This window comes from Gymnodraco acuticeps, unplaced genomic scaffold (genome assembly GCF_902827175.1).
Source record: "Gymnodraco acuticeps unplaced genomic scaffold, fGymAcu1.1, whole genome shotgun sequence".
In the NCBI taxonomy this organism is placed as follows: Eukaryota; Metazoa; Chordata; class Actinopteri; order Perciformes; family Bathydraconidae; genus Gymnodraco; species Gymnodraco acuticeps.
In genome coordinates this window covers 561,847-578,102 of record NW_022990032.1, presented here as the reverse complement: position 1 = coordinate 578,102, position 16,256 = coordinate 561,847, and the positions used below count along the sequence as shown (strand labels likewise).

The 16,256-nt window shown below is 42.2% G+C and overlaps 2 protein-coding genes across 2 annotated transcripts; one reads left to right on the top strand and one right to left on the bottom strand.

Annotated features, from left to right (window-relative positions):
• Nucleotides 1-17: 17 nt before the first annotated feature.
• Nucleotides 18-14,574, top strand: wdr59 (WD repeat domain 59; the record flags this gene model as incomplete). Its single annotated transcript, XM_034215063.1, is given in 6 exon segments — nucleotides 18-130; nucleotides 10,179-10,326; nucleotides 10,459-10,513; nucleotides 10,810-10,930; nucleotides 12,044-12,186; nucleotides 13,860-14,574. Coding segments are annotated over 6 exon segments (816 nt in total), but the record flags the coding sequence as incomplete, so codon positions are not given.
• LOC117545338 (E3 ubiquitin/ISG15 ligase TRIM25-like) lies at nucleotides 2,717-8,931 on the bottom strand. Its single transcript, XM_034215064.1, has 2 exons — nucleotides 8,831-8,931; nucleotides 2,717-7,592 (listed from the first exon to the last, which is right to left on the bottom strand). Exon 2 carries the CDS (start codon nucleotides 7,314-7,316, stop codon nucleotides 6,204-6,206), a length of 1,113 nt encoding a protein of 370 aa, XP_034070955.1. The 5' UTR covers nucleotides 7,317-7,592; nucleotides 8,831-8,931; the 3' UTR covers nucleotides 2,717-6,203.
• Nucleotides 14,575-16,256: the final 1,682 nt, after the last annotated feature.

The window sequence follows — 16,256 nt, the reverse complement described above, 5'->3', positions numbered from 1 at the left end:
TTCCATTGATTATGCAGGTTTGGGCCCTGGCGTCTGCGGCCACCAGCCAGGACCTGAGTCCGGACTCGGACCCGGACACGGAGACACCGTGGGCCAGACACCCATTCGGGCGCCACCTGCTGGAGACTCTGTGAGTTCACTTCACGATGAAGGTTGTATTTAGCTTTGTGTAGAGGTGGAAGAAGTACTGTTGGGGTCGGCGGGTCTGGATTCATTTTTTTTCTCTCACTATTCATTCAGACCTACTAATTGACCAATCAGGAGCTATTGAGTCTTTGTACGTTTACCGCCAGGCTCGGATCCACCAAGGTCAGCAAGGTCTCACCTCTACTAACTGAAGAACCAGGTTCAATTAACTGCTGTTTCCAGACGACACGCTACATCTGTTTAAGCGATCCTGTAGGATTCTAGTATCTGTAGTGAGGTGTGACCCTGCCTAAGTGTGACAGTCGTGCAATCTTACCTTAAAGCAGGAGAGGACAGCGCATAATTCATTTAGGTTACCCCAGTCCAAATGGGTGGGATTGTTTTATTTGAAGAAAATGGTCCAGAATTGTACAGGTTTTTTTTTCCTTCTCTCGTTACATTGTGACAATCAAAAAAGTCATACCCCCTCTGCCTACATTTTTTAAGACACCATCACTAATTCACATTTGTTTCCTTTTTGTTAAAACTCCCTGCATGTCTTCAGAGGAATTTCCTCATGATGACAACGGGTAAATACGATCTAGGGAGAGACTCCCAGTTATAAAGCCTAGGATGGATCCCTTTTTGACCATAAAACCTAAGATGGATCCTTTCTGAGTATAAAACCTAGGATGGATCCCTTTTTGAGTATAAAGCCTAGGATGGATCCCTTTTTGAGTATAAAGCCTAGGATGGATCCCTTTTTGAGTATAAAGCCTAGGGTGGATCCCCTTTTGAGTATAAAGCCTAGGATGAATCCTTTTTGAGTATAAAGCCTAGGATAGATCCCTTTTTGACTATAAAGCCTAGGATGAATCCTTTCTGAGTATAAAGCCTAGGGTGGATCCCTTTCTGAGTATAAAGCCTAGGATGGATCCCTTTTGAGTATAAAACCTATGGTGAGTCCCTTTAAAATACTCCTCAGAGTGAGTGAAGAACCCTAAGACCTTTTTTCCTCTCCCAGCTGCTGCTTTTATATCATACCAACAGAAGCAGAAGCTAATACACACCAACAGACCCATGTATGTGGAGAAGAGTCATTGCTTCCAGGTGTGAGACTGGACATGTCCAGACTTGCCTCAAATACTAAACTAAAGCTTACAGTAATATCCCGTTGAGTCAGGGGCCTCCTGCTGAGAGAGTAAGGGTGTCTTCCCTCTGCTGAATAGTGACACCTTCAGTGATAAGCTATATCAGACCTTACACTCTTTCATGTCAGTTTACCAAACCATGTACCTTTAGTATATAAGTATGTGCATTTTACATTGTGGATTCTATTAATTTTCGTTTTAATTATATAACCTAATATGGAAACCTTAACAGTACTCAGATCAATATCTTGAGAAAAAAGTACTAAAAGTAAAAATACTCAAAAGTCAGAAAACAACAGCAAATCAACATTACATTTATTTAGCTCACGCTTTTATAAGATAAGATAAGATGGAACTTTATTTAACCCTGTGGGGAAATTCAGGCGTGTATGGCAGCAACAGGTCAGAGTTAAAAACAGCATTCACACAAGGTAAAGACAAAATAGAATACAAATTAAAATAATAATATATATATATAATGTATCTAGAGAGACTTACAATAAGCAGCAGTGGAAGAAGTTCTTAAGTAAAATGAATACCACAATATAAACCAATCAAAAAATCCTGCAATGAAAATGTTCCTCAAGTAAAAGTAGAAAAGTATTGGCATCAAAATATACACATCAGTCAACTTTTACTTATATGTATATTTTGATACTTATTATGCAGCATTTCAGAATATAGAGATACTATATTATTGATTTTAAATGTGAATGTGTTCATCCAATCCAATCCACTTTATTTATATAGCACAGTTTAAAAACAGAGGGTTTGCCAAAGTGCTTCACAATGAACATAACATTATAATAAAATATAATATTACACGAATAGATAAAAAGCACACATAAGAATAAATACAAGGCACATAAAGGCTATGGACAGACAGTAAAAGCATACAAATAGGTATGACATAGCTCAGACTGACTGGTAAGCGAGGGAAAAGAGGTGGGTCTTTAGGCGGGACTTAAAAGCTTCAAGAGTGCTTTTCATCACTGTAAAGGTGCGTTTAACCTCAATGCATCTTCATTCATCTAATAAACCACCTAAATCTGCTTTAATCTAAATGTAAAAGTAAAACAATAGTCGTAGTGGAGTAAAAGTATAAGGTAGCACATAAAGAACATTTGCAATTGAGATATGTATCTTCTTCAAAGTCTGTTTTACTGCTTAAAAACAGCTGAGTCATGACATAAAGTTATCATTATAGTCAAATAAATGTTATTTATATAACCTATATCACACATTTTGTGTTAGGGTGCTTTAGCATACGACACAAGTGCCATAACATACTTCAACTGCTGCTTAATGTAATATGAAGCATTTAAGACAATAAATCTGCATTTCAAGTTTCAGATTAAAGAGATATCTTTAAAAGTAGAAGTACTACAGTGTATTACTCCATTACATGTACAATTGCGTAATGAAATGACTTTCTCCTTATTCACTTACCCTTTAATCGGAAGTGTTATATCTTATATTGTGCAGTAATTAATAAAATTAAAAGAAGTTGGGAATAACCCATTAAGATGTCATTTCCAACAACGATAATGCAATAGAAGCAACATTAGGCTAAGCATTTCATATGAAAGTCAAATAATAATGAACGCAACAACAAATATTTAGGCGATACAAATAATAAAACATTTCAGAAAATATCAGAAAATAAGATTTACAAAATCAGGAGATTATACTCCAGACATTTCAATTCACATATTTTTAAAGTTGGATTATCCTTTCAGAACACAAGCTGCTGTATTCACAGAGCCTCGTCCAGCTTTAGTAAAGCATCAAACAGCGAATATAACAAAAAGAAAACACCGTCAAAAAAGAAGCCTATCAATAAAGGTTAAACATAAAATACACAATACAAACAGAGATTTGTAATGAAGTACCAAAATAAGAGGAAAAACTAATCTGATTCAATATTTACAGACGGTTATCTAATTCAAATGTATTTAAATTTATCGTTTTACACAAACTTCCTGCAGTTATATTGCATTCACTATTTGTGTTATTTGATCAGTTTTGCTGTTAGTCTTCTTCGAGTCCGTAGCAATCTCAGATGTCGTTCTGCCAGTATCGGGCACAGGCCACAGCTGATGGGGTAGGTTCTGCCAGGTCTTCTGGACCGCACCGGGGGGCATCAGGACATTCCAGTAGGTGGGACATTGTCTGCACTGATCCACAGCTGCATGTGTCTTCTGCACCTCCCCCGTTCCACACGCAGTCTGTTAAGTGACTTCCCGGTTGTCCAGCCAAGGTCGTGGCCACTAGCGAGGCTTTCCGTAGGTGTGATTCCTCTGTCCAGCCATTCAAGAGCTCGTGTGTCATTTCTTTGCCATTCATCTTCCCAGACATTGGTCCTTGCTGCTTGTTTGGTTGTCTGGAGGGGCAGGACTGTCTGCAGAAAAATGGCTCTGGATCAGAGCCTGCGTGGGGGTGCTACGTGGCCATGCAAGGGGTGTCTGATGTCTGTCTCCTGTGTTCTCCGTTCATCTTGAGCGATACCTAGTCGTCTGATGTGCGGGGGAGAGATGCCGGCTAGCGCGTAGAGGCACGGGACAGGTGTTGTCGCATCCCGTGATGATGCGGCAGGTGTCATTCAAGGCTGTGTCGACCAGTTTGGTGTGACGTGATCGGCTCCAGCTTGAGCAGGCATACTCTGCTGTAGAGAAACACAGGGCCATGGCAGTTGCACAGATTGTTGGTGGATCTGCGCCCCACTTGGAGTTCACTAGTTTGCGCAGGATGTTGTTGCGGGTGTTGACCTTGGCTTTGGTGTTCTCCAGGTGTTTCTTGAAGGAGAGTGTCCTATCCAGTGTAACACTAAGATACATGGGATGCGTATGGTTGGACAGTTGTGGCCATCCCAGGTGACGCTCAGTTCTTTTTTAACGTCTCGGTTCCTCGGGTGGAAGCTGCATAGTTGGGTTTTTGATGGGTTAGGTTTCAGGTGGTTGTTTTTGTAGTAGCTTGACATTTCTTGGAGGGCACTTTCAAGGACAGGCTCAATCTTCTGGAGGTCTGCTTGTTGGGTGGTGATGCAGAGGTCATCTGCGTAGATGAAACGCTGGCATTCTGGGAGTTATCAATCAACAACTTTATTAATCCTGCAAGGGGCAATTGGTTATGAGCAGCAGTTTATGTCATGTACACAGGCAGGAACATACAAGAAGAAAACATACAGATACACCCGGGAGCACAGATGTGGATCATTCCAATTTACACTATCAATAGTTCTGGCTGGTCGTTTGTGTATATGTTGAACAGGAGGGGGGCCAGTACCCTACCTTGTGGGAGGCCGTTCTTTTGGGCTTTCCACTTGCTCCTCTGGTAATTTAACTGGACGTAGAAGAGCCTGTTGTTGAGGAGGCTTTTGATGACTTGACACAGATTCAGGTCACCAGTCATGTCCAGTAGTTTCCTGACCATTGTACGGTGGCATAGGCAGCAGAGAGATCTATGAATGCTGCTCCAGTTATTTGTTTTCCTTCAAACCCATCCTCAATGTGTTGGGTGAGGTTGAGTAGCTGTCCAGCACAGGAGCGGAAACCAGCTTGGTCTTTAGTCAGCTTGGTGTCTATGAGTGGCATGAGGCGTTGGAGTAGCAGACTCTCGTAGAGCTTGTAAGTGATGCAGAGGAGGGAAATGGGTCAGTAGCTCTTTGGGGATGATGGGTCTTTGCCGGGTTTGGGGATTGCAACCACTTTGGCCTTTCTCCAGACAGGAGGGATGGTTTTTTGTGCCATACATGTGTTCAGCATCTCCAGGAGCCAGGTCTTTGCGTTAGGTCCCAGGTGCTGTATCATTTCTGCCAGTACATCATCAATCCCTGCTGCTTTTCCGGGTTTCAGCTTACCCATTGCAGTTTTGAGTTCTTCTATGTTGAAGGGTTTGGTGAGAGGGCTGGCTGGTTGTGGTTGGTCTGATACCACTGTGCGATGGTGTTCTCCTGTGGGTTGGTGGCGGTGTTGGTTACGGCCGTTGGCCACCAGCTGTGATGCAACCGAGTTTGCTGTGACCGTTGTGATTATGGGTGGTGTGGTGTGGTCTTCGCCAAGACAGCGGATTGTAGCCCATGCCTTTCTGCTGTTATTTGTCATATTGGTGTTCTATAATTTCCTTCCAGACTTTCCTTCGTTCTTCCCCAACTTCACTGATCAGGGTCTCTCCAAGTTCCATGGTGGTAGAGGAGAAAGGGTCCTTATTATATTCCTCATAGTAGGCTTTCAGCAGGTCGCTGGAGGTTTCTGATAGCCCAGGAATATACTGTGTTTACTGTTAGTGTTATGCATTGACTATATCGTAAAAATACATAAAATATGTCACTTATGACTTCTCCATGATAGAAAAAGGCTCCGATAAGGAAAGATGTCGGCAACCAGTTTTTCACTTCTGTCTATTTGAGTTTGCATATCTCAACAATGTCTCCCCAATGAGAATATAACCCAATTCCAGCATACAGCGGCTGAGTGAACACGGTCTGGACTCTGTGAAGGAGGGTCATGGTTTCATCGATGATGCTGTAGTAGCACAGAATACCTGCAGTGTGATCGAGGTACACTCCCATTCTGGAGGACCAAGGACCTGAGACGGGAGTGATGACACTATTGTACACAAATATATATTTGTGTCTAAGGTCTAATGCCCAAGATTTGTCATTTTGTCCAAATGTAGACCACCCTGCTCTGCTGATGCTCTTGTATGCGACAGCTACAATGCTTCCTTGTCCTCTAAACTCCACCTCCCAGTAACAACGTCCAGTCAGACTCTCTCTGCTCAGGACCTGCCTATCCTCAGTGAATCTGTCTGAGTGACTAATATAATAGTCTGAATAACTCTTGAATTTTGCTACTCTGTTTCCGTTATATAAATGCAGCTGTCCATATGCTGTGTTTCGATCCAGAGTGATTTCTCTTGCATATTTTAAGAATCGGGCTCTGGTTGTGGCCGTAAAACTCTGACTTCAGTCAGTGAGATGTTGGTCCACTTGACCCTCAGGACCTTCTGTAGTTTGTCTCTGACCCCTGATAAATCCTCTGTCACATCCTCAAAGTATCTGAGAGGACGGGTGTTGCTGCTGGGTGAGTGATTGGTTACACTGAGGGCTGGCAGTGAAGAGTAGCTTTGCAGGAACTGGTTGTGATCCTCTGTGAGTGACAGCTGCTCTAGCTCAGCGTCTTTCCTCTTCAGATCATTGATCTCCAGCTCCAGCTTCGCCTGAAGCTCTTTGACTCGACTCACTTCCCTCTTCTGCTGGGATCTGACCTGCTGCTTCACATCAGAGCGTCTCTCCTGCATGATACGGATCAGCTCAGTGAACATCTTCTTACTTTCATCCACTGCTTCATCAGCAGAGCGACTGATGATCTCCGCCTCCTGCTGAAGCAGCTTCACATCTTCCTCTCGCTCCTGGATTCTCTGCTGGATGTTTAGTCGACTCCCCTCCAGCTCTCTCTGCCTCTCAGTCCTCTCTGCTGCAGCTGACACCGTGTCGTGGCCTTTGTGTTCGTCCACAGAGCAGAAAGAACAGATACTCTGCTGATCAGTGCGGCAGAACAGCTTCATCACCTCGTCGTGACGAGAGCAGATGTTCTCCTGGAGCTTCTTGGAGGGCTCCACCAGCTTGTGTTTCTGTAATGCAGCTGATTCATAGTGAGGGTGGAGGTGTGTCTCACAGTAAGAGGCCACACACTGCAGACAGGACATGAAGGCTCTCAGCTTCCTCCCAGTGCAGACATCACAGGCCACATCTTCAGCTCCAGCATAGCAGTGATCAGCAGGAGCAGCTTGGAGTCCAGTCTTCTTCAGCTCCTCCACTAAAGCTGCTAACATGGTGTTCTTCAGCAGGACAGGCCTCGGTGTGAAGCTCTGCCTGCACTGAGGGCAGCTGTGGACCTCCTCTCCATCCCAGTGGCTGTTAATACACTTCATGCAGTAGCTGTGTTCACAGGGGACCGTCACCGGGTCCTTCAGTAGATCCAGACAGATGGAACAAGAGAAGGTTTCCCGCTCCAGCTGAACTCCTCTCTGCGCCATTTCACTTCTCACTGTTAGTGATATATTCTCCTTTTCTCTGGACAGAAACACTCTGTGCTCCCTCTGCTCTTGTTGCTGAAGTGACTGAGGAATCCGCTGAGAGAAGCTCGATGTGAAAGGCAGGGTCTGTCCTTTTTTATACGACTTAGTTCAAAACTTTATTCTGATTGATCAATTTGGACTTCCAGAAGTTGTTAATACTTTCTAACACAAGGATCAGGGACTATGTGCAGTCATATCAATCCTCAGAAAGAAGTCTGGTCAATTTAACATCCGCTGTGGACAACAAAAATATATTTCTCCATCAAGTTTGGATTCATGATGGCTAAACTGTCCCCATTAAAGAAAGGAAACGAACAAGAGAAGGAAATACTTTAAAAGACAGATTGATGGGCGTCAACAGAAGAAGACAGACAGGAAGTAAACACTAAAGGGAACAGCAGAAGAAGACAAACAGGAAGTAAACACTAAAGGGGACAGCAGAAGAAGACAGACAGGAAGTAAACACTAAAGGGAACAGCAGAAGAAGACAGATAGGAAGTAAACACTAAAGGGAACAGCAGAAGAAGACAGACAGGAAGTAAACACTAAAGGGAACAACAGAAGAAGACAGACAGGAAGTAAACACTGAAGGGAACAGCAGAAGAAGACAGTCAGGAAGTAAACACTAAAGGGAACAGCAGAAAAAGACGGACAGGAAGTAAACACTGAAGGGAACAACAGAAGAAGACAGACAGGAAGTAAACGCAGAAGAAGACAGTCAGGAAGTAAACACTAAAGGGAACAGCAGAAGAAGACAGATAGGAAGTAAACACTAAAGGGAACAGCAGAAGAAGACAGACAGGAAGTAAACACTAAAGGGAACAGCAGAAGAAGACAGATAGGAAGTAAACACTAAAGGGAACAGCAGAAGAAGACAGACAGGAAGTAAACACTAAAGGGAACAGCAGAAGAAGACAGTCGGGAAGTAAACACTAAAGGGAACAGCAGAAGAAGACAGACAGGAAGTAAACACTAAAGGGAACAGCAGAAGAAGACAGATAGGAAAGTAAACACTAAAGGGAACAGCAGAAGAAGACAGACAGGAAGTAAACACTAAAGGGAACAGCAGAAAGGAAGTAAACACTAAAGGGAACAGCTCCCACAGAAGTGGATTCAAACATTACAGAGTTGCATATTAACGGTAAGAGTCTGAAAGTCTGAATGAGGATTGCTTGGGTTGTTTCTGGTTCAAATGGAGCTGTTGAAACATCTGCCAACCCGGAGCAAAAACAACTCCCTATCTGTGGATTCAGAGCTACACAGTTAGGTTTAAATTAATCTTTTTGTTGGAAAGAAGGACTCAGTACTTCCTCACTCTCATGTATAAGACCTTGAATATGCAAAAATATGAAGAAAAAAAAACGGAAAATATTTTTCCAGTAAAACCCATGTTATATTAATAATGTCCACTACTAATTATGTAGATCTGGTAAAGAACTGTGATTAAAATGAATGATAAAGTAAGAGAATACCTTCAGTAGATCCAGATATGCACTTCCCTCTGTCTGCTGTCTGCAGTGTGAGTCTCATTTCTTGATAAACGATTCCAGTCTGAGCAACAACAACATGTTGGTCACACCCATAGTTACACACACACACCCATAGTTACACATTACAACATTGTGGAGGACGAGGGGCTGCGATATAATTCGGGTCGCATCCAACGACTGCACTTATGAATCGCCTTCCAGAGCCACCACTGTGTCGAAAATACACAACTTGTATGAAGTCCAAAAAGCGAAAGTAGAGGACGATTTAAGAAAGACTTCCACAGTTGCGCTCACCGGAGACTATTGGACCACACACACACACACACACACACACACACACAGTAAATTGAGCTCTACGCTATTGTTGTTATGAAACATGAGATGCAATGCAAAGATATAAGATACAAATAATATTCTACTTTTGTATTTTGCAACAAAACAATATGATCGTAGAAAATGATTATTATCAAGCTCTTTACTACATTGCTGGATGAGGAGTGGCACTATCTGTTAACCTTTTCCACGACTGAAAACATTTCATTGCTTGGTCGTAAAATACTAAGGTTTAGCATCAGTCCATCTAAATCTAGCGCAGCACTTCTGAGTAAAGCTATGACAGAGGCTATTTTATTTCTGTTTGACTTTTTACATGTTGGATTGTTTATTTCTAGTCTTTTCATTTCTCTAATGTTCAATGCCTTGTCTTTTTATGCTGCTGCCACACAAACATTTCCCTAATTGGGATCAATAAAGTATTTATTTTCTCATCTTATGTTATCTTAATAACACGCAGGCCTGTTCAGATAAGTCAAAGTCCACTTTATTGTCAATCTTCCAGTTTGTGTGTACAGAGAGATCGAAATACCGTTTCCCACAATCCCAAATATAATAACAAATGGATATCATCTGTTCCTCTTTGACTGCTATTCGGTGCTTTTATTAACATGTATTGTCGTTGTATCGGTGAATGTGCTGGTATTTGTATGTTGCTATTTTCTTGCAGGGTGTTATTTGTAATGGTGGTGCATGTTGTTCTCTCTTCTGAGGCTGAACATATGTATATTCTTGAAAACGTTAAGAAAGAGACAGGAGCTTCTGAGATCCGCGTGTTTTACTCTAGACCAGAAAAGTACATTTTAAAAAAACTCAAATAGACAGTTGGTGTATCTGTGAGTATTTTAGTAAGAGCTGGATAGAAGAGTCTTTTGAAAAGAGAAGATGGGGTCGGTGTGTATCTGTAAAACTAAATTGTGTGTGTGTGTGTGTGTGTGTGTGTGTGTGTGTGTGTGTGTGTGTGTGTGTGTGTGTGTGTGTGTGTGTGTGTGTGTAGTCTGGATCACTACAGCCACATGAGTGACGTCCAGACTCTGGCCATGCTGTGCAGTGTGTTCAGAGCTCAGCCCCCCGCAGACATTTACTCTCTGTACGGACATCACCTCTCTCGATCCTCCGTCTTCCCCCCTCACCACTCTCGATATGTAAGTATACTGGCCTCTCTGAATCCCGCTTCTCAGTAATTCATCTCGGGACCACCAGGTGATGTCGAGATGTCTCACTAACATGAGCAGTGTGAGTCTTTTTCAGTCTAATAACGGCTGTATGTTTTGTAGCCCAGCATCACGTCCAGCACCTCCGACTCCGTCGCTGCGGGCACCTGGAGCTCAGGTCTGCATGTTTACATAATGTAGTTTTTTAATATTTGGTTTTAGTTTTTATATATATATATATATATTGGGTTTATTTATTTTTTAAATGTCAAGGTTTATGTATAAAGATTATATATTTATATTTAGTTTACATTTTTTTATACATTTGTTATATATTTAGTTTTATTGTTTAAACTTTTCTTATCAACTGTTATTTTCAGTTGTTATGTATTAAATGTGTTTTTTGTGTGTGTTTATATATGTAGTGTATTTGTATCCTTACCCAGGTTGAACCCATATTATTATTGTGTGCAGGTAGAGACTGTGAGCAGGTCAACCCGTGGGCCGAGTCCTCTCCGGACGACCACCGCTGTGGCCCCCAGGGGCCGAGCGACCCCCGGGAACGAGAGCGAGAGCAGCACGACATGAACAAGAGGTGACGTAGCTTTAAAGAGGACGTGCAGGAGTGGGGGAAAAGATAGCGGACATTTCTGTCACAAATTATGTGCGAGAAATAAAAGTATAAATATACATTTTTATGTATAAATGCTGTATATTTTGAATATTTGTACATATATTAAATACATGAATATTAATATTTATTTTGAGATATTTTAGTGTATATTTAGTCTTAGTGTTTATACATTTCTTAAAAATAAATGTTTTAACAATTAGTTTTAATGTCTATATATATATATATATATTTGTAAAGGTTTATGTATTTATTTGTTATGGTTATTCATACATTTATAGTGATCATATATTTAAAACATAATGTTAGTATTTCTATTTATATGTTTTATTTCTGTTTCTAGGGCTGTCAGTCGATTCAAATAGTTAATCGCACATTTTTTATCTGTTCTAAATGTACCTTAGAGGGATATTTTTCAAGTTTTGAATGAGTCCAATAGTCTCCGGTGAGCGCAACTGTGGAAGTCTTTCTTAAATCCTCCTCTACTTTCGCTTTTTGGACTTCATACAAGTTGTGTATTTTCGACACAGTGGTGGCTCTGGAAGGCGATTCATAAGTGCAGTCGTTGGATGCGACCCGAGTTATATCACGCAGCCCCTCGTCCTCCACAATGTTAATTGGCCTGCAAGCTGTAGCCACCCATTTAGCAATCTTTGTTGAAAGTTTGCTGCTCGTAGACGTGTCCGTCTCCTCCGCACACTTTCAAGTGTGGTCTGCCGCAAGCTGTCGGCATCAGCAGCGTGCTTGGATTGTATAGATGGTATTTTAAACTCGATGCGCTCTGAAACTATGGGGCGGCCGAGGACAAAAAATGCACATGCGTTAAAATAATTAGTGGCGTTAATTTTTTTTGTTATTAACGCGTTAACTTGACAGCCCTAGTTTATACATTAATAACATTAATTGAAAGAATATAAAAACATGCTTAATACCTCAAGTATTTGTTGTTTCATATAATGTTTGAAAACTGTTTTTTTTTTTTAAAGTTCACGGATGGTGTAATCTAGAACCACCTGTTGTGAGGTACAATGTGTTAATAAAGTTGTATGTGCTTTGTGACATCACTTCCTCTTCCAGACTGCTGGACCCGACCAACACGCTGCAGTTCGACGACTTCAAGAAGAGTTACGGAGAAATCCTTCACCGCTGGGGTCTGAGGGAGAAGAGAGCCGACGTCCTCAAGTTCGCCTCCTGCCCTCCTGAACCCCACAAAGGCATCGGTGCGTCCCTCTAGCGCTGCTGCAGAGATGCCTTATAATATATATATTAGGGCCGGGACTCGATTAAAAAAATTAATTAGAGGCTTTGTAATTAATTAATCGAAATTAATCGCATTTTTAATCACATATAAATATTTGACCTAAGAACAGTGAGAAGCAATTTTTTTCACATGGATTTTAGTATACCATTAGGCGCATTCACACCGCAGTACTTTTCCCACAAAGGTTCATGAGAACTCTTTGAACCTGGGGGTGGATTAGGCAAATGAAGCCGCTGACGTCACTTGTTCTTCTTCTGCTTTGGGTTTACTGGCAGGCCGCAAACCACTTCACGGCGTATACTGCCGCCCAAAGTCTCCGGCCGGAAGTCCCCGGAGTTGGGGAAGGCTTCAGTAGAAGCTGCTGGGACTCCCAGCAGCTTCTACTGAAGCCTTCCGAGTAAATCGCCAGAACGCCGACACCTCCTCATCTCCACCGCTCCCATGTTTTATTTTGTGTTGCCATAAGTTAGTCTCTCTGCGTTTCTGCGCTGGGCTAATGCTAATGCTAATAATGCTAATGCGAGGATAATAAAATGGCGGCTTCACAAAACTCTTTGGGAGTTTTACGGGGCGTGGTTTGCAATCCGCCCAGCCAATCAGAAATATAGCTCTTTTCTCACAAGAGAGCCGTACGAAAGTCCCTGCTCTCTAGCAGCTCTCTGCTCTCTAGCAGGGACTTTCGTGGGGGTAAAAAGGTTCTCATGAAGTAATTTGAGTACCGGCTCTTTTTGGCGTGAACGCGATAAAAGAGGCTAACGTCCACGCTAGCTTCCACGCTAGCTGCTATATGTTTTGCATTGAGGTGATACTTGAGGCTTGATGTGCTGCGGTGACATGCGAATTCCTTTTTGCATAATTTGCACACAACCGTGCTCTTATCGACGCTTCCATCCGTCCGTTTTTTAAAACAACATTTCCCACTGTTGTTCACTGTGGTTTGTTGTTGTCTGAAGTCATGAACGTTAGTTGGTGCTCCAGTATAATCGGTACGCCTGAAACTCATCCAGTGAGAAACGTTCCGCGGTGCAAAAATAAGTGCGATTAAAATGCGTTAATTTTTTTAACGCGTTAATTTTTGTGTAATTAATTAATCTTAATTAACGCGTTAAAGTCCCGGCCCTAATATATATATAATGTGCAGCGAGGCGTCGTTATTGGAAAAAAGAGCATGGTGATCATGGAGCCCGACGCAAAGTGGAGGGATCTTGATCACCCTGCTGTTCCCTTCCTGTCTGTCTTCTTCTGCTGTTCCCTTTAGTGTTTACTTCCTGTCTGTCTTCTTCTGCTGTTCCCTTTAGTGTTTACTTCCTGCCCGTCTTCTTCTGCTGTTCCCTTTATAGTTTACTTCCTGTCTGTCTTCTTCTGTTGTTCCCTTTAGTGTTTACTTACTTTGTCTTCTTCTGCTGTTCCCTTCCATCTCTGTCTTTTAACCTCTTTCCTTCTCTCCCTTGTTCCTCCTCATCAACGGTCATTATTTTTGCTTAACAGCGGTGTGTTATCGAGTATTAGCAACCTCTGAAATGTCCGAATCAGACCAATCAGCATTGAGTATTCAGCTAAGCCGTGTGATTTGTAATGTTTAAATAATCAGTATTCTACAATACCCAGAGTGTGTGTGTTCTCTCTGTGCAGAATTCGGTGTGTACTGCTGTCACTGCCGCAGTCAGGCTCGTGGGACTCAGTGCGCTGTCTGTAAACGCCTCACCTTCCAGTGCGCCATCTGCCACGTCGCCGTCCGCGGATCCTCAAACTTCTGCCTGAGCTGCGGACATGGAGGACACACGAGTCACATGATGGACTGGTTCAGGCGGCAGGACGAATGTCCGGCCGGCTGCGGCTGCCACTGCCTGCTGCAGAGCACCTTCTGACTGCTCAGGAACAGAAACAAACACACCTGCAGAGAGGGGTATCTGATGTAGCGTCTACTAATTTAAATAATGATTCACTGACAGATTAACATAAAATCATAACACAGAATATAGATGTGTGAAATGGGTTGGTTTTATTCTGGCATATTTAGAAAAAGTAACTCATAAGAACAAAGAGCAAACATTGTTAAATAAATACTTCCAGTGGACTGAGGAGGAAGGGTGATCCTTTATGTTATTATAAAATGTGTTTATTTGGCATATAATACTATAATAACTGATATTAATACATTAATAATTATACATAAGCACTGGATGGAAATCAACGGCAAAAATAGGTAATTAATAAAGAAATCATTTCAAGCAGACTTCCACATGTCTTGGTACTTCCTGTTTAAATGTAATTGCTATTACTTTGCATAGCCTCGCCAGCTTTATCAAACTTTACTGACAAAATAAACAGTTGCTAAGCTTTTAAATGAACTGTTAAGCTGTCACAGTTGTTTGGAGCTGCTGCCGGGTCTGCTTAAAAAAAACACAACAACAATCTTTTTATAATTCCCCTCACTGCCTGAACGTAGACACAGGTCCGCACTGTCTGACCACAGGGGGTTAAACAATAGCTAACGTTTATTAGCTAAACAGCAATAAGTGATGGTGCACCAGGAGCTACAGTGCGGGCCGCCAACAGCAATGTAAGATAGTGTCGGTGTTTCGGGTCAGAGCCGGATCCCAGCTGAACAGCTTGTGGGACACAGCAGGAAGAAGTTTTAACACAGCGAGTCCTTCCTTTTCAAAAGGAGTTCACTTTATTAACCTGTTAAGCCGAGAGCCCCCGGTAGAGGGGGTTTCACTAGGGTTTCCCACACATAGACTATACTTGGGCCGCCCAGGTATATTAACGGCCGCCCAAGTATATTTCGCGACCCATTTAGGTTTTTTATAATTGTTTTTTTATTCGTCCGTGACCACGACGCCATCTGCGATCGATTAACTTGTGGACAATGATCCCTTGCTCTGATCTCGCCTCCTTCTGGCCTGTTAAGTGGTCTGCCTCACACAGGGTGACTGGCTGTCCACATGATGTGGCCTGCCGACATGGCCACTGTCATACAGATCATAAATCAAAGCCCTTGATTGGTCTCTGTGTGTAATTCAAGCTCGGGATAACCTCAGCTCAGGTGAGGTAAAGGACTCTCTGAGTGTTTAGATAGTGAACTTAGTCTAAGTTCTCAGTGGGTCTCAAACGGTGTGGTCACCATTTATGTAAACACATATTTCCATTTGAGAGGGTAGTGATTGGTCTAATGGATAGTGAGGTGGGCTGAAGATCGGAAGGCTGTGAGTTCAAATCCCGCCAGGAACACCACCACTAGTGTGCCCTTGAGTAAGGCACTTAGCCCTTAGTTGCTCCAGGGAGAATGTCCCTGTAATCGGTCATTATAAGTCGCTTTGGATAAAAGCGTCAGCTAAATGAAATGTAATGTGATTAGTAAAATATGCATGAATAAATAAATAAAAGTTAACTAGGTGAAAAAAGGTAAGATACACTTTTAAAACTTGTTGAGAGAAAACTAGTCTTTGCTGCTGCCTCAAAGATGAGCAGGGGGAGAGGAGGGAGACATGAGAGGCTGTGGGAAACACTGGGTTTCACGGCTTCTTAATATTCAAACAGCTATTAATGTGTCATACCAGATTAACGGGAAGAAACTCAGCTAACTGACAATACAAACCATTTTTACCAAAACAAAACACAAGTCTAAATTACCCCTGAGCGAAAAAATGCTGACGCACTTAGCCCAGAACTCAAGGTAAAAATACCCTTATAACTTATCGTAACTGCACATACAAGATATCAGATTATATGGGTATTAGTATCATCACTGAGCGATCAGAACTCGCGACAGGGGAAGCAAACACAGACATCCCAACATGTAGCATTACGGAGCAAACACGGGTGATCGTCTCACCTTAGCTAAAGTCGTGTTCAATGGAATTAAAACGATAAAAACGCGGCTGAAGGTTAATCCAATGTGTGTGTCACAAAAATTATTTATAATTCAATTTTTATGTAAAAATCAGAGAATTTATATTAGCTGCTAATGAGAGCAACCAGAGTGTATCGCAGCTTCCGGTTCCGGGGCATTCTGGCTGTGCAGCA